The sequence below is a fragment of the Phascolarctos cinereus genome, unplaced genomic scaffold (genome assembly GCF_003287225.1).
Source record: "Phascolarctos cinereus isolate Bilbo 61053 unplaced genomic scaffold, phaCin_HiC Scaffold_4;HRSCAF=312, whole genome shotgun sequence".
In the NCBI taxonomy this organism is placed as follows: Eukaryota; Metazoa; Chordata; class Mammalia; order Diprotodontia; family Phascolarctidae; genus Phascolarctos; species Phascolarctos cinereus.
In genome coordinates this window covers 366,682,233-366,705,193 of record NW_027555847.1, presented here as the reverse complement: position 1 = coordinate 366,705,193, position 22,961 = coordinate 366,682,233, and the positions used below count along the sequence as shown (strand labels likewise).

The 22,961-nt window shown below is 35.8% G+C and overlaps 1 protein-coding gene across 10 annotated transcripts in view; it reads right to left on the bottom strand.

Moving 5' to 3' along the window:
* The window catches only part of TCF4 (transcription factor 4), a 443,926-nt gene that overhangs the window by 118,408 nt on the left and 302,557 nt on the right, over window positions 1-22,961 (bottom strand). For 2 of the 10 annotated variants that reach the window (XM_020994561.2, XM_020994567.2), the window contains exon 1: window positions 4,603-4,788. The exons of the other annotated variants lie outside the window; for them this stretch is intronic. In XM_020994561.2, the coding sequence (XP_020850220.1) occupies window positions 4,603-4,671 (69 nt within the window). In that variant the 5' untranslated portion in view covers window positions 4,672-4,788. Of the gene's footprint in view, window positions 1-4,602; window positions 4,789-22,961 lie in introns of those variants that run through there. 10 annotated transcript variants of the gene reach the window in all.

Below are 22,961 nucleotides of genomic sequence, written 5' to 3'. Positions count from 1 at the left end.
AGAATCTCATATAAAATGGAAAATCTACTTTTGATACTATATTGAGAAATATAATAATGGATTCTTTTAAAAAGTCAATACTATATAAATAAGATTTTAAAATATATGAGTGAAATGAGAAGTTTTTTTTAGATGCAGGCACATTGAAATTTCTATACATACTTTGTATGTAATATTTTGCTTCCTTACCATCAGTGGGGAGCTCAAAATGATATTAGTTTATGAAATGATAAACTGTTCTATAAAAGCTACTAAGCCAAAAAAGTGATCTGTCTGCACTGGTTACTTTCATTTCTAATCACAATTCTGAAAATAGTAAGTACATAAATTATTCCCCTTTTTCTTAAAGCATCGAATGTAATTTGCATAGTTGACACAGGATGGAAAACTTTTCACTATAGTATTACTTGCTTGTGACTGCCCAAACTAATTCTAGTGTTTATGAAGATAGGAGTGCAAGCAAAATTTATTTTAAAATGTTGCCTCTCAGAGATAAGCAGTGTATATCCCATGCTTAAATCCTGAGTCTCAAATTATGGTGCTTTTATGCTGCATGTTGAGTGATTATAGCATTATTTAATAGTGGTTTTAAAATAAAGGTTGTTACCTCAGATGAGGAAACAAATTTTCCCAACATTTTTATAGGAAAATCTTCATATCAAATGAAAGGATTCATATGTTAACACAGTCTTGTATTTTGGTATTAGGCAGAGGGCAGGAATTTATGTTATTATTTGCTCTATGTTATTGATATCAGGAATGGTGCTCTATACATTCATTTTCATCCATGAACTTTAGGAAGTTGAAAAGCTGCATAATAAGCCCAGGAGACAGAATGTACACACAAAAAACTCATTACCATCTACTTTTTGAGATTTGATGACTTGACAAATAACTATTTCAAAACAACTAGTTTGAGACATGGTTTGAAGCTTGTTAGTATAAAGCAAAAAGAGCAATTACAATAATTATAGGTTTCTCTATACGATTTAACACATGCACATGCTGGTGAGAGTTGATGATTTGATCTTAAATTACCATTACGAGAAAATTTCGCCACTTTTGTTTTTAATTTCATTCTCAATAATTTTATCTTTATGGGTTTGTGATATTTTAACATGTGTGCTATTTGACCAAATAATTACTTATTAAAACCTTAGTTTGATGGAAGTCTAAGCAGCTATAAAAATTCTAATTTAAAGATAAAAACTACACTGATTTCAGTCCAGTTAATGCTGGATGATAGTTATACCAGGATAGAGTATATACTCAATGTATCAGAGTAATGAGATTGTAAATAGGAGACTTTAAAAAGGAATTGTAATGATTTATTAGGCTAGAAGAACCTTCCCTGTTATGCTAATAAAAAGTCATACTTTTAAATGTTATTTTGGGATGAATGTGACATCAGGCAAAAAGGGGTTATCTCTAAAGAAAATCACAGTCATCCCTGAGTCAAGTTCAGCAAAGCACTCACCTGAGGGAAGGTGTAGATATTCCTCTCCTCCCTCCCTCTTAGTAGACTCTACATTATAGTCACATTCAGCCATTCTTGGCCAGTTCGAGTTTTATAATTTTTAATGGAACTATCTTTAATAGAGTCCACATTTCAAAAACATTTTTGAAGAGTAATGAAAACAATTTGCTAGGCAAGGTAGATAGGAAAATCTTTAATAATTCTGGGCAACAGGAAATTCAAATTTTCTTCTGCTTTTCTAAAAATACGCAATTTCTTTATTGTGATGAAAAGTTAGAGGAAAACAGCTTTTGTAGATCCTTGGAGTTATAATTTTTTTTTAAAAATTGTTGATATGCTTTAACTGTCCTCGCCTTTCCATAGTAACCCCAAATCATAGTGCTTTGGAATGATTTTGCATTTTTCTTCTTTTGTTTATTCCCAGGGAAGACCTGCTTCCGCTGGCTGCTCTCAGTTCAGAGAGTTCAAACTGAATTTAAACAAGTAATTGACTTGTCATGGAAAAAAAAAGAGAAGGAATTCAAGAGCTGTGTCATCTGTAGAGGAAAACTTGTGCAACAAATAGCTAATCATAAAAAACTCCCACTATCGGAGCAAAAATGATATATGTATATGCACTCATAGTTCATGTATATATATAAAACAAACAACAGAATAAAATCCAAGAAATGTATGGGCTCATCGATGAGCATTTTGAACAATTAACGCATGCTACACACCATCTCCGCGAGATGTCTGGCACCAAATCAAAAGCTGTACGATATAGAATCACAGCCAGACCCATGCACGCTGCCTAATAAACAAAAACCTATTTTTTAAATGCAGATATAAAGACTTTAAAAAATGAGAGAGAACTGGCTCCATAAATGGAACTCTCACCACTTGATCCTGGTAGTATTTTCCATTTAACAAAGCTAAATTAAAGGTTTAGCTACAACTGGTCACTTAAAAATGTTTTCTGGTGATGTTTCAACTCACTGGTTTTTTTTTCTGACAACGTATTTACAATTTTACTTTTTCTTGTGTTTTACTGAATAGACACATATCACTATATTTGTTTTTAATAAACATTATAAACAGTTCCTATTAATATATTTCCTATGACAGAGTGAGCTTGATTTTATGAATACCATCCTCTTTAAAAAAAAAAAACCAAAATATTTGGCAACCGAGAAGACATATTAGTGATATGATGTCATATTCAGCATTTTTTATGGTACAGGCAACTGGCAAGCCGTGACAATGAGATACATATGAAAGATTCCCATTCTGTATATGAGTGAAAATGTTCACAAGTTAGTCTGCATTTGATTTTTATTTCACTTTAGATTTTTAAAAGGAACAGATAAAAGTAAACTTGTAAAAACACTGTGTTATCTTCTACAACCCTTATAAAAAAGAAAACGCTGAAACATGGTCATCATAACTCTGCCCTGATACACAAGTACAGGCGATATATTTCTTGTTTACACTGTACTGTTCCAGAGAATCTTCTGTTTACTGACAATGATAACATTCAGGAACTTTTCATTTCTGGATCAACTAGTCGGGCTAAGTGTAGGAACATCATAAAGATCACTAATAAAACCTTGAAAACTATGAATGGTAAGTAATTAGCATTTACAAATAATAGATTGTTTAAAAGATTTAGTAAATTATCCTAACTTTTATCATTATATGTTTAAGCATTTTATTTCATCATTTAACTCCCTAAGCCTGTTATATTTTAAGACTACATTCCCTTCATTACGTTGGACCCATATCCTAATCCAGACTGAATTTTTAAATGGATTAAGATATAATACTTTTGTAAACTTTCCCCAGTAAGCTTTTAATATTCTAAAATAAAAGCAAAGTACACTATTATTTCAGCAGATGTCCATTCATGAAATTGGCTTTCCTGGATGAAATAGTTTCATCTATCTAAAACATACTACATACTCAAACACTTTTGTGTATAAGTACATCAATATGTACATATATATACATATAATATATATATATATAGAGAGAGAGAGAGAGAGATAGCTGTCATGCACATATATAATATACATACACACAAACATGCATACAGAGATATATACACATGTTTAATTAGTTTGCTCCAATCCCTAAAACTGAATTGGGCCTTTGTAAATGCTCTAATAGTTCTCTTTTGGTCTAACTACCATATTCTCATTAGTATCAGATAAAATGAAAGTTTAAAAAAAAAGTAAAAGATAACAGTTTATAAACAGTTCATTTTCATCATCCTTACCCATTTTATTTTCTTTTAGCAACAGTTCTCTTTCTATTCTATTTCCCTCAACAATATACCCTAGCCCCCCCCCCCCACATACCGATTTGAAAATACTGAAATCCTTTTCCTTCTCAGGGCCCAGCCAGAGGAAAAAAAAATAAACCTCCAGATGGCAAGTATAAACCTTCTGCTGGGGTTATGCACAAAATACCAGACACATTTTTTCTTAAATAAAGCATTTCTATTGGGGTTGGGGGGGAATGAGGAAGAGGACACAGCAGAAATAACTTACAATATCATTATGTGCATAAATGGCTCTTTTTTTGGCTTAAAAAAATCTTGGGTCTACTCTTTCATTCACTTTCTCAGGTTCATATCCTATACCTATTTTTCATCTGTCAGTTTTTGTCAACCAAATCCATCTCACTGTACGTTCTTACTTGGTAGGGCTCAAGATTTCATAAAATCTCAGGACACTGAGAAACTCACCCCAATTTTCTTCTTATTCTAATTTGGGATTTTTCTATCAGTTGCAGTGCACTGCTCCTCATGTTTTCTTTTTTAAAAGCCAGTTGGAATTAACACAAATATTCTAAAAGTATTTTTCAGTCTTATAAACTATCAAGTTTCCCTAACTGAAAACTTTCACGTTAGGAAATACTTTCCAATGCTCTGAAAGCATCCTCATGCTTTTTGTTTTTTTTCTAAGTATGAATAAAAGGCAACAATAATATTCTAGTTCTGGCAAGTAATAAATATTTCATGGCATCAAGGAAGATGGAATAGTCCTGCACAACTTTCACAACAACAAGAACTGCATATGATGCTCATTCTTACGACAATAAAACTTGTCAAAATTACACCTTTAATTACAGAGTTAGCTTACCGCTTTCCCATTATAGTAGTACATCAAAGAGTTTCCTCCCATGCCAGGAATTGTGTATGCGCAATACATGGTCTTGTATTCTTTTTTCTCCTCAGTACCACTCTAACAACTTTTATTTCAAACTCGCTGTCCCTTTTTTCACAACAATTCCTTCAGTTGCATTTTCCCATATGGCCGGGCCAAGCATGGTGAATATGCAAAGCAGGAAGAGACCATTCCTGACGTGAGGGTGGGGGGAGGTGGCTAGGACTCTTCTGTCAGACAGTTAACTTTCCACAGCAAATCTGGAAAGCAGCCCAGCCCTGATTTAGCAGTAATTCCTAATGCATACAAGAGATAGATTCAACTTTTCTAATGTATTTTTATTAGTTTCTAGAATAATGCAGATTCTTACACATTTCTTAATTCTTCACTTTTTGTTCCAATTACCCTTTTCTTCCCTAAAATTTCCACTCAACTGCCTTAGGGTAAAAGTGGAATAGGGTCCATTATTGAGCAGAATACAAATGCAGTTAATTGACTCCCCCTCTCTCTCTCTCCCTCTCTTTCTTTTTTGTTTTAATTTGATTAAAAAGCGAGTGGCAGGAAGGGAATCGTATGATGCACATCTAATAACTCTGCCATCTGTCTCTGCTGCTGGCTAGCTCCCAGCATTGTACGCAGCTGCCTGAGAACTCGACTCAGAGAAAAGAGAGGAAAAAAAAAAACAAAAAAAAAAAAAACGTCTCTGACCTCGCTCAAAAGGAGAGAGGGGCAGTGTTTTCTGACTGCTTGGTCAACAACCTACAAAACGAGGTTGAGGAATGAAACAGAGTAACACTGCTGCAAGCCTGGGGTTTTGCAAGCCATCAGCTTCCCTTTAATCGATGAGAAGTGGTAAATGAGTGAACTTAATCTTGCCATGCAGCAAGCGTTTGTTTAAAGAGGAGCCAGTGTAATAAAACGGGATGCTGAATGCTCTCTGAATAGTCATCCACAATTGGCGATTTCTTAGTTTAGGTGTTGGGTGTCTTGGTGTGGTTTTTGGTTTCTCTGCCCCCACCCACAGTTTATTCGTTTGCATTTAGCACAGAGTTTGGAATATCTTGACCTGAGAATGACTTACAGCTGTCAAGTTTTGAAGTCAACTGCAGCACATCGGCAAATTTCTAGGGTTCTGTGACTTTTAAATTAGTCATATTTCTATATCAACCTTCTCCAAAGTACTCCAGATTTTTTTTTCCCACTGAAGTTAAAAGGAAATCATTAGAGCATCGATTTTAGGTGGATAACACCCAATAAATGTTTTTCAATTCACTTCCTTTTGATCAGAATGGAGAAATAAAATATTTTAAAACTACAATAATTTTCAGACTGTGGATTGTTTCCCTTAATTTTCTTTATACTGTATTAACTAGGCTGAAAGAAAAGAAAATAACGAAGGAGAGAAGAAAGAAAGAGAAAGAAAAAAAAAAGAAACATTGGGACTGACTTCAGCTTGCCAAATTCAGAGCATCACAGGAAAGGAGGGCCTCTGGGAATTGATCCCAAATGAAACTAAATCATTTGCATATGCCGAAGCAAATGCCATCTGAGCATACAGCTATTCTCTAGAATCAACTTTAATAATTCAAAGCACCTATTTCCTTACAATTCAACATGGCAACAAAACACATACAGTATTAATAAACAACGAGAGATTATGGTGTTGATTCTGAAGCGCAAAGTCTTGGCTAATGGCTGAAAGTTTCTTCCACACTTCTAAAATAAACGCAGATACAGGCACAAGTGGATATGGGTAGATATGTGTTTATACATTATTAGAGCACATATGTGTATAATATACCCATACATATATGTATATGTATCTACCTATGTGTAGGGAAGAACAGAGGTTTGTCTAACTCACTTGCTCTGCATTTATTCTGGAGGTCCCCAGAGGTTTGTGTAAACAGTACTTGAATTATAATCACACATTTCATTCAAATTTCATGCTTTGAGGATTTTTTCCTCATTAGAACAGTTAGTTGTCAATCTGACAGGATCACATTTGTAACCTTTAAACCACCCTCAGTGTTTAATACAGAAGGCCAGAGTTCCCAACTATTACAGGTCATTGTGTAAAAAAGACTCTAGTTAGAAAAGGGACTAGGATGCAAAAAAAGGATGCGATTTTTTTAAAGATGAAAACTTTATTTTTAGAAAGCTTTTTTCTAGATTACATCTAAATAGTTGAACTGCTTGAAATATTTCTAAACAAATTTATTTCAATAAATAATCTTACTGTTTTGCTTACATTAAATATTTTTCTGCATGTTTTGTAAACATTTAAATGCTTTTACATTACTTTTTTAGGTATAAATAATTTTTAATTAGGCTAGAGCTTTACATACTTATAAAATTATCTCGAGTATGTGACTGGCAAGTTCAGATTCAAGTACATATTTTAATTTGATAAGGTATAATGGATTTTTAAAAATCTACAAAATCATTTTCGAGAAATGGAAATCATACAATTTTTCAGATAGGACCATTAAGACTGAGTTTTAATGAACGCAAGGAGAAGAATGTGGTGTTTCATGTGCTTGTGGTAATAAAGTACAGTAATTAAGAGAGATGTAGGATTCTGAAAGCTAATCTTTGAATTCCAACCAATGAGAAAGGAAATTTGCTATAGTTCAGTTACATTTCATTTTTACTTTTCTGACCTTAGAGCACATGCCTACCATTGAACTCAAGTCAAGGTTTTTAAAACTTAAGCTCACTTTCTCTGTCCATAGACTTTGAAATTTGGAGGACACAAGAAATATGTTCCATGGGAAATTAAGCATGCATAAATCCTTATGTTCTGTGTGTGATAGAGAAAGACAGAGAGAAACAGAGAGAAGAGAGACAGAAAGAGAGAGAGACAGAGACAGAGAAAACACATATTTTGGTTTGCACCAGTGATTTAAACAGTTTAAGAAATCCCAATGTGGAAGATTCCTCCACAGGATAGAGACCATAAACTCATCTCTAACTTACACTCTTACAGAGAGTTGCCTGAGGGTAGTGGGAAGTTAAGTGACTTGCCCATGGTGGGTCTGTGCACAATTTTCTGGCTCCAAGGCCAGCCTTTTATCCAATATGCCATGCTGCCTCTCACATTTAACCATAATAAGAAAGGTCATTGTGTGTGTGTGTGTGTGTGTACATACTTGTTTGCATACATACACACACACTCTTAGAGAAGCAGTTACTTGTATAGCTAAAGTAAAAAAGAATGACAATTAGCCACAATAAAAATTAATCAACTACTCCTTGCTAGTTAGTTAAAATGTATAGATGTTGAAGATGTAGTAGTTTGTGCTGGTAAACAGTTCTCCCTATAGAGAAATGAATCTCTTGAAAATAGATTCAAACTCTTTTTCTTGAAATTATTGATCACTTTAAAAAGTTTCAACATTATTCTTTCTTCCTCTGAGGTACCTTGTCTCTTGGTTTTCCCTTATACAGTCTAATAATTGAAATGAAGAGTTACAGTCACCATCTACTCTTGCTTCTTAGGATTAGGGTAGATAGAACCTTGAAGGCACTATTTTGTATTAAATAATATCTCCCACAATTCACTGTATGAAGGAGATTCTCAATAAATACTTGTTGCATAAACAGATGAATCATGTAATTCTAAAGTCTTATAATACAAAGGGATTTATTCTAGGATTTATAGACTCAACTCATCTGTACTCTTCTTGTACCTTACTGTGTACTTCAAGGAACACAAAGAAATATAAAACCACTTTGAATCGGAGAAAGCTTATCATCTGGTTTAAGAGAAATGATTTATATAGACAAAAACAAGTAAAAATAAATTAAATAAACTTACATTTTGGGTAGGAAAGGCAGACAATTTAACACACAAATACACACACACACACACAAACCAATTAGGAAACAAAATGGTGCTGTTTTGTTGGATTGTAATAAAATATTTGGCAGCTAGGTGGCTCAGTGGATAGTGTTGGACCTTGAATCAGGAAGACCTGAGTTCAAATGTGAACTCAGAAATGTAATAGCTGTGTGACTCTGGACAAGTCACTTAATCTCCATTTGCTTTAATCCACTGGAGAAAGAAATGGCAATATCTTTGCCAAGAAATCCCCATGGACAGTATGGTTCATGGGGTCATAAAGAGTTGGACATGACGAAACAACTGAACAACAACAAAATAAAATGTTCACTTAAAAACTGAAGGTGTTATTTTTCAAACACTATTAAACTGGCTCTAAATCTGGGTTGAAGAGAGAGTCTGAAGTAATGATGAGTATTCAGAAGGTCAAAGAAACCTATCCTATATGAAGAACATATAGAGCTCCATGAATCTTTCAAGATGATGGTCAAAACCAATGAATGCAATTAATTACGGTGGCCATATAGAACTAACTACCATACCCCTAAGTAAATAAGGATTGCCAACAAATGTAGAATACCTAAAATGTAGAATACCTAAATGAATATTTTCCAAATGCTGTGATTTAATTCCAAAACATCAACTGCCATGTGTGAAGTGCCAGATCAGAAAAATATATTAATCATGCATTTCTATCCTGGGAAACTATTTTCTATCTAATATGGACTTTGGTCCATCACAAGTCTTCTGGTAAAAAGAAGAAACCTCTCAAAATACATATAAAATTATCTGACAAGAAACAGATTTTTTAAAAAAACCAATAATAACTAGTGTTTGTTGGTGTTTTAATCTCTACATGCAGTATTTTCCATTGTGCATCTGGACATAACATAACCACTTAAGGGATTTTCACTGAGCCAGGCAAAGACAGTTATTCTACACCACATTTAGTTGATCCAGAAAGCTGTTATTAATGAATGCTGCTCAAAAGTTAAGCCCACAGTTTCTTGCATTATCCCAGTAGGAATCACTATCTATAAGTATGCCAAAGTGTTTCAGGAATTTAATTGATAAAATGAACTAAACAATGATGGGCAGTTTGCATGTACATATTTATGTTATGTGCATAACAATGAATTTTCAATAAGCTAACACCTATAGCTGTAGAATGGCTAATGTACAATACGTAATGTTAATTGTCCAAAGGAAGGGCATAGTGTCATAGAGGAATTGTCTTTGGAACTAGCAAGACTTGGGTTCAAATTCTATCTCTGCTACATATCAGCTGTATTGACCCAAACGTAAATCACTGTCTTCAAAGGAATCAATTATCCAACCACTTTGAACTGGTTTCAAACTCTCTAAGACTCAGTAAGTTATAGATGAGTTGTGGTTCTATGTCACTGAGATAGAATTTCCACAGAGAAAATTGGCAATCACAGGTCTACACACACACACACACACACACACAAAATCCCTCCACTTCCTTTAGGTGAGAACAGCTTAAGTAACCCAAACATACACAAAAGATCCCATTATGACAGTGAAGGTAAAAATGAACCACAAAAATCACAGTGATGTCATGATGCTAAAAATCAACTGGCCTTTCAGCTCAATATTGGACATGTTTGGACACTACTGGGCAGTAGTCTATTATTGAACATTGTTCGTAACAGATTCTTTTTTTTTTTAACTTTTAGGCAATTGGGTTGAAATGACTTGCCCAGAGTCACACAGCTAGTAAGTGTCAAGTGTTTTGGTCTGAGGCTGGATTTAAACTCAGGTCCTCCTGACTTCAGGGCTGGTACTCTATCCACTGTGCCACCCAGCTGCACCTGTACTAAGATTCATGTATGTATACTGAGTCACTAATGATTGTACAATTAAGATAATTCATAATATTATCTTAAAAGGCAAATGCTGGGACTATCATACAATGTTCTTTCTATTCTCCAGTTAGGGCACATTCTGTATATATAATCCCAATACAAGGGCTTTTTTTGGAAATGGTGCCTTACTTTGTTACTTCATGTGCTAGGTAAGGCAGAGAACATCCTGAAATCTCCCCCCCCCGGAGGGAAACCTATAACAGAAGAACTACAGCTTATATTAATTACCAGCCTACCAGGTGGCACAGTGCATACAACGCGGGGCTTGGAACTCATATTCATGAGTTCAAATTTGGCCTCAGACACTTACTAGCTATGTGATCATGGGCAAGTCATTTAAGCCTGTTTGCCTCAGTTTCCTCATCTGTAAAATGAGATGGAGAGGGAATGGTAAGCCATTCCAGTATCTTTGCCAAGAAAACCTTAAATGGGGTCACATGGAGTCTGAAATGACTAAACAATAAAAATATTAATTGCAGGGGAAAAGAAAGTGAACCTATGTTACATGAGGGATGAAGATGATGGGGATACACACTCTTCATCAATAATAATACCTGATAGTCATATAATATTTCAAGATTCACAAAGTGCTTTCCTCACAACAACCTTATGCAGTAGGACGTGCAATATTATTTTCTCCATTTCATAGGTAAGAAAATGAAGCTCAGTGAAATTAAATATTTAATTGGTCATAAAAGTATTAAATGTCAGAGTGAAGACTTACACTATTGTCAGTTGACTCTGATCTACTCTAAGTCCTTGACCTATTGCTTCTCTGCCTAATAGGAACCTATTTTCCCCAACAATTTTAGGTGGTATCACCCCATTTCAATTCTAATCTTCTCTTCAAGGATAATCTCAGGTGGCATTTCTCTGTGAAGCTACTTCCATTCCATCTTGCCCAATCCCATAGTTGGTAGGGCTCTTGCCCTCTTCTCATTACCCTGTATTTACTCATCAGGGTATATTTTGTATCCCCCAGTACAGGGTTAGATCTTTGAGAGTTGAGAATAGGAACTTTCTCCTTTTTGTTCTCACATCCTCAATTTCTAGGATAGTGGCCAGTATGTAGGTGGCACTTCCTATATTGTACTGTACTATATTGTGCTGTGTTGCATTGCATTTATAAGCATTCAATGGTTTGAATATTAAAATACTCTTATATTTATCTTATATAAGAAAATAGTAGCCTTTTGTACCTTCAAATAGCCACCAACCCCTCATCACCTCATGCTTGGATAACTACAGAAAGCCTCGTGATGAGTCTCCTTGCCTCAACTCTCTCCCCACTTCAATCCATCCACTCAGGTTTCAAAATGACCTTCCTAAGATGTAGGTCTGACCTTGTCATCATTCTACTCAATAAATACCAGCAGCTCCCAATTACCCCCAAGATCAAATACAAAATCCTCTGTTGGCTTTTAAATACATAACCTGGCTTCTTTCTTCCTTTCTATTTTTTTTTTTTACATTTTCCTCTTCTCCGCACACTCATCAAGATCCCATGATACTGACTCTCTTATCATCCCGCAAATACTGCACATTCTAACTCTGTGCCTTCCCAATGGCTATCCCTCATGCCTGGTCTGCTTTCTTTCTTGATCTCTGCTTCCTGGCTTCCTTCAAGACTCAGCTCAAATCCCATTTTATGGAGGAGGACTTTTCCATTCTTCCCCTTGAGATTATCTTCCATTTACATTGTATAAACACTATGCATATATTTTTTTGCATGTCATCTTCCTCATTAAAAGATGAGCTTTCTGAGAGTAAGGACAATGTTGTTTTCTTCCTTCACATCAGCAGAGTTTAGCACAGTGCCCAGCATACAGAAAACACTTAATAAATGCTGACTAACTCCTTGAATGTATGAATATGAGGGCTAACAAAACATGATTCACAGGCTTGATTCTATCAACAAATTCCCCTCCTAAATTATCTTGTGCAGGGTCTATCTACACAGAATGTTTTTATCCTAAAAATTGTCTCTCTTCACATATATTCAAGGAATGTAGGCCATTGTTCCTGAATTAAGTAGATAACTATCTTGAAATAATTTTGCACTGACAACCAAGCTACGCCAAGTCTTCTTTTAAAAGATAAAGCTTTTAGCTCTCTATGCCTCAATTTCCCTGTCTTTCACTTGAGACTAAAGAGGATGTTTCTCATATAATCTTATAATATGGGAACTTATCCAGGCCCACACTGATTTTGCAAAGCACAATCAACTAATTAATAACCAAATCTCTATGGTTTCCATGGATGTATAGCAGGATCACAGGAAAACACCAAGATGGACCCACCAAATTCTTGCTACCATCTTCAAAATACTTGAACTCAACAATTTATAAGCATCTGAAAGATTTTGTGCTAGGTGAGGAGTACAGGAAGAGGAAAAATGATAATGCTTGCTCTCCAGGAACTTGCAGGTTTTCCCTCAAGGATGAATATATACACAAATCAGTATGATACAAGGCAGAAGATAGCAATAGTCCCTTGAGGGCAGGGAACGCTACGCTTTTGTTTTTGTATTCTCAGAGCTAGTTGAAACTAAATATGCAGAATGAGTGCTTTAAGAAGTCTTGAGGAAGGAAAGACAACTCACTTTCATATGGGATTGGGAGCATGAGGAGGAGGGATCTTGCAGCCAAGTCTCAAATCATGGAAGAGGCTGGCCTAAGTGGCAGAGGACCTTCCTTAATTAGTTCAAATTCTTCTTCATAGCTGGTCCTATATGTCTTGTGTTTTTATGGTGCAGAATCCAAAAGATACCATGTATTACATATATCAACAGATCATTTTCTAGACAATATTCTACAAGCCAGACTGACATGGTGGCCGTGTGTCAGTGGAATCCAAATATGTACCTCAAGTCTAACAGGATTCATGCTACTGTAATATGAAACATTACTATGAAACAATTGCAGCCTGAACAAAGAAAATGAAAGTCCAGAGTAGTTGTATCAGAGCACACAAGAAAATTTCCAGGCGTTAATCACAGAGCAAGGGCTTCTTCCCCACATTCATGCATACCTGTTAAAGTGGAATTCTATTATATTGCTTAAAAATGATAAAGGACATATAGTGAAACTGCATTTTCAAGAGAGAAAATGAAATTTCTTTTTTAATTTCCCTCTCACCCCAACTCCAAGGGCCTGGAAAACAATCCCCACCTCCATGCCCCTGGGATGCATGGAATGTTCTTGAAAAAATCTTCATCCTGACCTAGTATAACTGGGGGCATGTTATACTCAGCCGGGCCAAGAGTTCAGAACGAAAACAAACCGTTTCTATTCTGAGACACTGAAGTGGTATCTCACTTACTGGACAAAATAACAACAGAGCAGAGGAAGCTGACTCAAATTATGGTACTTCCCTAGATAAAGGGAATATGCATTTACTACATTTACCTGAGCCAAATGGAAGCATGAGGCAATTTTTTCCTCCTCCAGAATGGTGTGGAGACACATTTTGCCCTGAGATGTGCAAAATGAACTCCAGTAAGGTCAAGGGGAAGTCCTGTGTGTGTGTGTGTGTGTGTGTGTGTGTGTGCGTGTGTGTGTGCTGGAGGAGGGAGGAAAGTTTCCTTTTCTGGGACCTTTAACTATTACACTTTAGCAAGGCCTCACTCCAAATGACATGTTGGGGGGAAGGGATAATTTTCATAACATCTGGATACAGGCTAAACACAAAAATAAATTTTAAAAAAGACCCCCAATAAAAATGGATCTATCTATGCATTAACCAATAATCAGGCAAAATAAAAATAGCCTCCCATCACTATTAAAGTGATTTGTTTAGAATATGAAATTTGCTTGTTCTAAATATTTTTAAGGTTTTGTTAACTACTTATAGAAATGGCAATACCAATGCTTTTAATCATAAATATGTGAGAGAGAATGTAGTACGGCATGATTTGGAGTCAGAAGACCTGGATTTTACTACAAGCTTGGCTATTTATACCCATAAGACCTTGGGCAAGTCACTTCAACTCTGAGTCTATTGCAAAGTAAAGGGATTAGCTTTCTAGGTCTTACTGCAAGTGTCATATAATTTTATAATAATACAGGCAACAATGAAATATCAGGTGGGATTAAACATGAAATTTATCAAATCAGTATCTGTTAAATGAACTATTGGTTAATAAAACCAAGAATTTAAATAAAGATCCTTGAAATAACCCCAGATGTCCAGATCCAAATAAGGAATATTGTGCATGTTTACAAAATAAGACTGCAATATATTCATGTTTTCACTGTGCTAACACAGCACAAAAGTAGAATGGATTGTTTGGGTAAATACTAATAAACCTAAAACCTTTCGCTTCTTGGCCATATGAATATAGCTTAGGTGAGCAGTGAAAAAAATTATTGAAGATCAGATGGCACCAATGTTTTTAGTGACTTCCATTTTTAGTGATTTCCATTCATTTTGAATGGATAAGAATTCAGCTTAAAACCTCAGCAGAATTACTAATTGGAACTATTCTTTACAATGAAATAGGCTACTAACAAGTTAAAGTCATGAGAGTCACCACCAACCTTTTTTGACAAAGGGTTTTACTTCTCCAAACTTTTATCCTGGCACTCTTGTCAATTAAAAAATGACAAAAGTATTCTGAATAAACAATACAAGTGATATCTATCTTAAAAAGAGCTGAAATCTGGAAAAGGTCAGTCTTCTGCCAAACAAAGTGGGGATTTGCTCTTCTATAGAACATGGCATTTTCTTCTGTTATCTGCTCACAAGGCCTGAACTTCCCTGTGGTTGAGATAAGTATTATATTTCCACTCTAAAGAAGTGACTAAGTCAATTCAAGAAGCAATCATTAAGACTTACTATATGCCAGACACTGTGCTAAACTCTGTAAATACAAAGAAAGGCAAAAACTGTCACTGCCTTCAAGGAGCTCACAATTTCATGGGTGGAATCAAAATGCAAACAACTATATACAAACTAGATGTTTAAGGGATACATTGGAAATGACCTCAGAGGTAAGGTCCTAGCACTAAGAAGGACCAGGAGAGGCTTCTTCCAAAAGGTGCTATTTTAGCTGAAACTAGAAGGAAGCCAGGGGGGCCAGGAAGGAGAAAATTCCAGGCAGGCCTAGAACAGGTGAAAATGCAGAGTCACAGGATGGGAGTGTCTTACGTGAAGACCAGCAAGGATGCCAGAGACACAAGATTAGGATATGTAGAGAGAAGTAAGAGATGAAAAGATTAGAAAGGTAGAAAGGGGCCAGATTTTGAAGGATTTTCAAAGACAAAGAGCATTTTATATTTGAACATGGGATCAAATAGGGAGGACTTGGAATTGTTGAATAGGGGAATGGTCATTATCATGGTTATATCACTTTGATAGTTGACTGAAAGACAGTCTAGGGTGAGGAGAGGCAGAGAGGTCAATGAGGCTATTACAGTAATTCAGATATGAGGTAGAGAGGGGCTGAACCAAGGGGCAGCAATGTCAGGAAAGAAGACAGGGTATATAGGGGAGATGTGAAGGTAGAAATGACAGGACTTGACAAATACATTGGATGTGGGGGGATGGGACATGAAAATGAAAATGAAAATGATACCTAGACTGTGTGCCTGGGTGATTGGAAGGATGGTATGATATCCTGGTCAGTAAAAGGGAAATCTGGAAGAGGAGTTTTGGAAGTTTGAGAGAAAGACAATGAAGTCAGTTTTGGACATGTTGAGTTTAACATGTTGCAAGATTTTCAGCAAGAGAAGTAAAATATAAAATCGGAGACAGGAGACTGTATGTCAGAAGAGAGATTAGAAGTTAAGGTTAGATAAATGGATCAGGGAATCATCTGCATAGAAATGATAATTAAATCCATGGGAACTGATATTATCACCAGACAAAAGAGCATAGATGGAAAAGAGAAGATGGTCCAGGACAGAGGCTTGGGGGAATAACATCTGTAGATATTTATATTTTGGTTTTCATAGGGTTACAAGTGGGAAAGGATTTATTATCCCTCAGGTATCAATCTAACCTACTCCCTCATTTTTTTCTTTTGGATTGAATTTGTGATTTCATTAGTGTAGGAAATGTCTTCTACTAATGTGTATTTACATTTATTTTGCAACTTATACTCTTAGAGCCTTGCCTAGGGCATTGATGTTAAGTGAATTGCCTAGGGTCACATAAGTGGCATTTCTCAAAAATATGATTTAAACTCAAGTCTTCCTGATTCCATAGTTATCCTTTTATCCACTACAAGACATCGACTTGCCCTCTGTCATTTTATAGAGGAGGAAACAGATACAGGTAGGTTAAATGACTTGCCAAGGTCACAAATGTAGTATGTTTTAGAGGAAGCATTTGAAGGCAGATCCCATTTCTTTAGATATGGCACTTTTTCCACAGTACCTAACTCCCTCTATTAAACAACAACAAAAAAATACATCATCATCATCATCATCATCATCATCACTTTGAGGGTATATCATAAAACCACACCACACCCCTCTCTCATATCTCTCTCCCCAGCCTCCATTTCAGTTATGGTTTTTCTTCATGGTAGCCTAGTATGTATATGAGTTGCATTTTAAACCCACCTTATTTCTTTCCGGGGTGTGTGTGTGTGTGTGTGTGTGTGTGTGTGTGTGTGTGTGTGTGCGTGTGTGTGTGTGTGTGTGTGTTTTAAAATAAGTCTTCTTTGATGCCCTAAATTCACAAACATCGAGTCTATTTCAATACATCAATGAGGAATGGGTTTACCTAGTACACCTGGGTGACTGCTAGGATAAATCTCTCCTCTTGTTAAGCCCACATTTCTGTATCTTCTGGTTTTACTATGTGGTGCAGGGAATAGAGTACTAGCAGGGTGGGGGGGAAGGGGAGACTAGAGTCAGGAAGATGAGTTTAAACCAGCCTCAGACATTTACTGGCTGTGTGACCCTGGTCAAGTCACTTAACCATTAATTACTTTAGTTCCCTCATCTGTAAAATGGGGATGATAACAGTCCCTCACTTCTCAGGGTTGTTGTGAGGATTAAATGAGATAATAATTAACACAGTGCCTGGCACATAGTAAGTGCTATACAAATGTTAGCTATTATTATTAATTTTGCTAATGACAGCTAGAACTCCAATAGTTCTAAGGGAAAAGCCTTTCCTCTTCACCACTGGTCTTGGCAGGTTCATGGGATGCTAGAATTCCCTGAAGGCTTCTGATTGGGATTGGTGGAGAAGGAAGAGAGATGGGGAGATGGAAGGAGAGAAAAGAAGGCAGCACAGGAGAGAAAACTACAGAAGAGAAACATTGAGGAGGGGGTGATATTGCTTACTCCTTCCTATTCACCCAGGGAGCTTTTTCCTAAACTTTCAAATGAAGCCTATAGTTACCCATCTCATCCGGTAGCAAACCCTTAATTCAGTGAAGACAATTGGGAAATTAAATTAAAAAATGAGGACTCTCCAGACATCATTCTCATATTGCTCTATATGTTGTCACCTCAATCTATTTAGCGAAGTTTACTTTGGTTTCCATTCAGATTTCCAATTCATCCAAATGTTTGTGGTTTTCTTAGTTACTACACTGTGGCTAAGACATTATGGCCAAAACAGTCCCAGACTACATTACTGGAATTTAATTAAAGAAATAGAATGGTGTATTATAGTTGAAAGAGTACTGTAATTGATATCAGGAACCCAAGATCTATTTTGGCTGTGCCAAATGTGTCATTAGGGAGGCAATTTATATACCTCTGTGCCTCAGTTTCCTCACACATAAACAAGGAAGCTTGTAATGGTTCTAAAATTCTATGATTTTGTGATTATAATGAGGACAAATAAATAAGGATCTAAATTTCTGGATGATCCCACAAATAATCAGCTAAAAAAAACCCTAATGAACATTGCAATGTTCTATGGAGTAAGGGAAGAAAAGGCATTTATTAAGCACTTACTAGGCACTGCGCTAAGCAATGGACATATAAATATATAAGCAAGACAATTTTGCCATCAGAGAGCTTAGTGTGGGGGGGATGTGACAAAGTATGGAGTAATAGGACAGTCTACTGGTATACCCATTACAGAGGGAATGGTAGTGTTGATTTGATTAAGGTTCTCAGCTCAAAGCTCTGCATGTGTGTCTCTCTCTGTCTCTCTCTTTTTCTGTGAATGTGTGTGTGTGTATACACAACTTGGTGGGAGATGGCTGTGCAAAATGAATCCTGACAGGGAGTTCAGAGTTGAATGGCTTAGAATCTCTTGAGAATGGCCTTGGGAGGTCCTGATAAATTATTTGTGAAGTGGATAAGGGAAAAAAGCCCCTAATACCTGGATTAAGTGGCAATTGGCATAATTTTACAGTGGATATTTATAACTACTAGGTTAGTCTGGAAGCCAATCAAATCTAACAATTGTCACTTCCATGCTAGAGAAGCTAACACTTAGCAACAGGAGGACTTTAGTGCCTTCTACTTTTTATTAATTTTTCTTATGTATGTCTTGACTCTCATATAGACAAGACACTCATCTCCAGACCTGAAATGTCTTCCTTCCACCTGTTGATTTCCTACCTAAAGCCCAAATCAAATGCCATTTCTTGCATGAAGGCTTTCCTCCTCAGCCTTTGCATTTTTTGAGGCACAATTCTTTAATGCCCTTATTGTACAATATACGTATAATATGGTTATGTGTTTGCATCACATTCCACTCCTGTACAAATGAATTGGGAAATCAAGACTGAAGATTACATTTCATAATAATTTTCATATAATGTATAATATCTATCACTTGGTTATACAATTAAAATTTTATTGAAGGAAGGGAGAAGGGAGAGAAAGGAGAACGTGCTTTTCCTTCCTTTTCAGGCCCAAACCATGACCTAAACCATGAAGTCCATGTACGATGACAGCTTCCCACAAAAAAAACCCAAACAAACCTAAAGTGTGATTAGATTGAGACTCAAGTCTAAAATTATCAGACCCTTCCTGGGCTCAACTTCAACTTATTGGAAAACATTTGTAAATAAAGATGTTATTTTGCTTATGTTATCAAAAAGGAAATTATGGCGACTTTTCTAGGTAATTTCTATGGCCACTTTCTAGACTGGTAAAGGGTATCATTCACTTGGTGATACATTTCAAGACTCTAGTTTATCAGCACAGTTTCTAATAACTCATAAAATCACTGGATCTGAGATGTAGAACATGAGGGTACCTTAGGCTCCAAGCGGTTGTAACTTGCCCTATATCACATAGATCACAACTAGCAGAGTCAGAAAACTAGGTTTCTGATTACAAATCTAGTCTTCTTTTCCTCTACTTTAAATTCTTTTTTGTGCTGAAAAATTATCTGGTGGTTTCCCACCCAAAATACTGAGGGAATATGACATAGCCACAATGCCAACAAAACTCCAAAAGTATAAAGGAATATACATGAATACTAATTACTACTTTTACCACATCTGCTGCTGTGGCTGCTTGCTGCTTACTACTACTACTCTATACTACTACTACTACTACTACTACTACTACTACTACTACTACTACTACTACTGCTGCTGCTGCTGCTGCTGCTGCTGCTACTACTTCTACTACTATTACTACTACTACCACCACCTAGCATTTATATAATGACTATTATTTGCCAGGCACAGTGCTAAGTTCTTCACAAATATTATTTCATTTGATCCTGATAACTACCCTGTGAGGTAAGTCCCATTATTATTTCCATTTTACAATTGAGGAAACTTGAAAGCCATCTTCTCTCTACTTACAAGCTGCCTTGGTTAAGGTCTAACCACCTATTGCCTAGACAGACAATCGACTTCTCATCCCTGTGCCCTTGGCCTAGCTACCCCCCTCTCTTTCTTCAAGACTGCTCAAACAGCACCTTCTAGATAAAATCTTTTCTGATCCTTCCAACTGTTACCTCATTTATCTACTTCATGTTTGTTTTTATTTCCTTTATGTTTCTCTTGTATATACTTAGACATGTTGTCTCTGTCACTGGAACAGAAACTCCTTGAAAGCAGGGATTGTTTCATGCCTTATCTTTGCAGTCCCAGCCTTTTGTACAGCAACTGGTACAGAGAAGATGCTTGATTATAAATGTCGGTTGTTTGATCTTCCCAAAATCATGCCCTTCAAAGTTTGCAGTTTGTGTGCATATGCTGATGTTTGCTTACTTCTCCAATAATGATTAGGTGATTCTCATTCTGACCTTTGATTATTTTAGGTGGTACAACACATGTTTCTACTATAAAGCCAGGTACTGGGTCTTGTTATTTTACAAGTCTAGAGAGTTTCTTAGTAAGTAAATGTCCTCTATTAATTCAGACCAACCCTTTTTCTGCAATCACAGTGTTAGAGAATTGCCTAGAACACTGAGAAGTCACATGGGTTGCATACAAAGTTACTGGGTATCTGAGCCTGGAGCTGAATCCAGATTTTTCAGCTCTCTATCCACTACTCCACATCTGCCCTACTTTACATATATGTAGTCATCTAGGATGTGGCAACCTGCTTCATGTCTAAGTGCATGGAAGCCTCTTTAGTTCCTTCTGTATTTCAATGACTGATTCTACACTGTATCTTTTAACTCACTAGTAGGAATATTCATGTGCAGGAAGACAGTGCTCTCCTGCGATCTTACAGAGCTTCTCAGCAATTGGGCAGGAAATAAAATTATTCTTTCTAAAACTTTTCCATATAGATTACTCGGTTATTTTTTGATATAAAAGAAAGTAAGCTGTTACTTTGTTTCAAGATGATAATTTTTATAGCACATAAGACCTATTTAATAGTGGTAACAGTTTTAGAAAAAAATCACTAACACATTATCGTAGTGTCTATGATTATTATGGTTACTGAGAATTTATTTAGCACATTCTAGTTTTTAAAATGTGATTGCCAATAAAGAAGTATTAGACAGGCTGCATGATAAAGACAGAAAGAATTTTGATTCTGATCTCAGAGACCTGAGTTCAAATTCAGCTCTACTACTTGCTAAGTGTCATTTTACATCTCTGAGTCTATTTCCTCATCTGTAAAATGAAGAGGTTATACTTGATGATTCTTAAGATCTCTTCCAGCTTTCACTTTACAGATGTTTACAAGAATATAGAAAACACTAATAACTAAATGCTTTATATTTAATACACATGCCTTGAAATGATAAGTTCATTTTAATATACCAAAGAGAATGAATGTGTGTATGTGATGGTGTTAAATTGCTAATACATATGCAAAACTTTAAAAATTGCAAACATGGCCATTACTTCTATTTCTCTTCATGATAGTCCATGTGGAGGTGTTAGTGGTGATAGCCGGAATCTGAAATGAATCCAGATATGATAGAACCTTAAAAAATTAATAGTACAGCACTTAGTACTTATACTAAACAGCCTGGGATAAATATAACTCTAGGAGAGACTAAACTTTTTCAGCACAGAGTGGAAATGGCTAAAGTCACTATACTTGGGTTTGAGTGAGTATCTTGGCTGCTAGGCAGTTGTGACTACGATAAATGTTTAAGTCACATCTACCTTGGGAGGACTTGATATACAAATACATAATATCTTTTCAAGATTATTTACTAACAAATATTTTGGATGAGACTAAATGCTAAAATAAGCCATCAATCTACAAGTTGGCTTAATTTGTAAAAAGTTTTTCTAATTTATTTGTTAGCATTATCACAGAAATACCTGGTAGCACTGCAGTGGTTAAGGATCTGTCAAGGCTGCCATTTCAAACCCTAATTTTCAGATATTTATAATGGAAATTGCAAGACTCTGAAATTTGGTATGCAGAATTGTCTGTGGGCATGCAAATTCATCTCTCTCTCTCTCTCAAAACTGCTAAGTCATTTTAAATCAAAGATAGATCATTAAAAATAGACCATTTTAATAGTTTGAGATACCATTATCTTTATTATAAAGGACATTTACCAAAAAAGAAAAATTCTCAACTTTCTATCCATTCTTAAATACACTTTAATTTCCTTGAAGTTGCAAGGGTTTAATTTTCAACACAGCCTAGTGAGCTAAAATTTAATTCCAAAATCTTAGGGGGTAAAATACTAAATATGTATAGTGGCTATTCTTCAGTAATTCTATCATACAAGAGAAGTATTTTCATATCCTCCCCTCCTCTCCCCACTGTGTAGCATCTTTAATCTTCACCCTCTGTTATGTGGTACATGGTAATCTTTCCCACCTTGCACCCCACCCCCAATCCCCTCAACCTTTACCCAAGGCTTCAACTTCTCAGAAAAGCTGAAAGGCAGATTGAGCTGTATTTTTCACTGAATACTGTTTTTACTACATCATCTTAGGTTTGGAGCACAGCTGTGAAAAATATCTTCAGTGCAACCTCTGGTCAAGGGGTACACATAGAATAAATGACTCACAACTTCACCCAAGTTTATATGAACTAGTGGGGAAAATTTTTTGGTGTGATGATACCCTCTCATGTTTATTCATTCAGATTTAATAAGGGGGTAAAGCATGGGCATTTCATTGAAATAATGGCTAATTGAATCTGGAGACAGTTTACTTGATAATAACTTTTGCTGATTGTATTTTTTTTATCCAAGTCTGCTCAACTAAGGCAAGTTATAATCGACAAGATTTGAGGCTG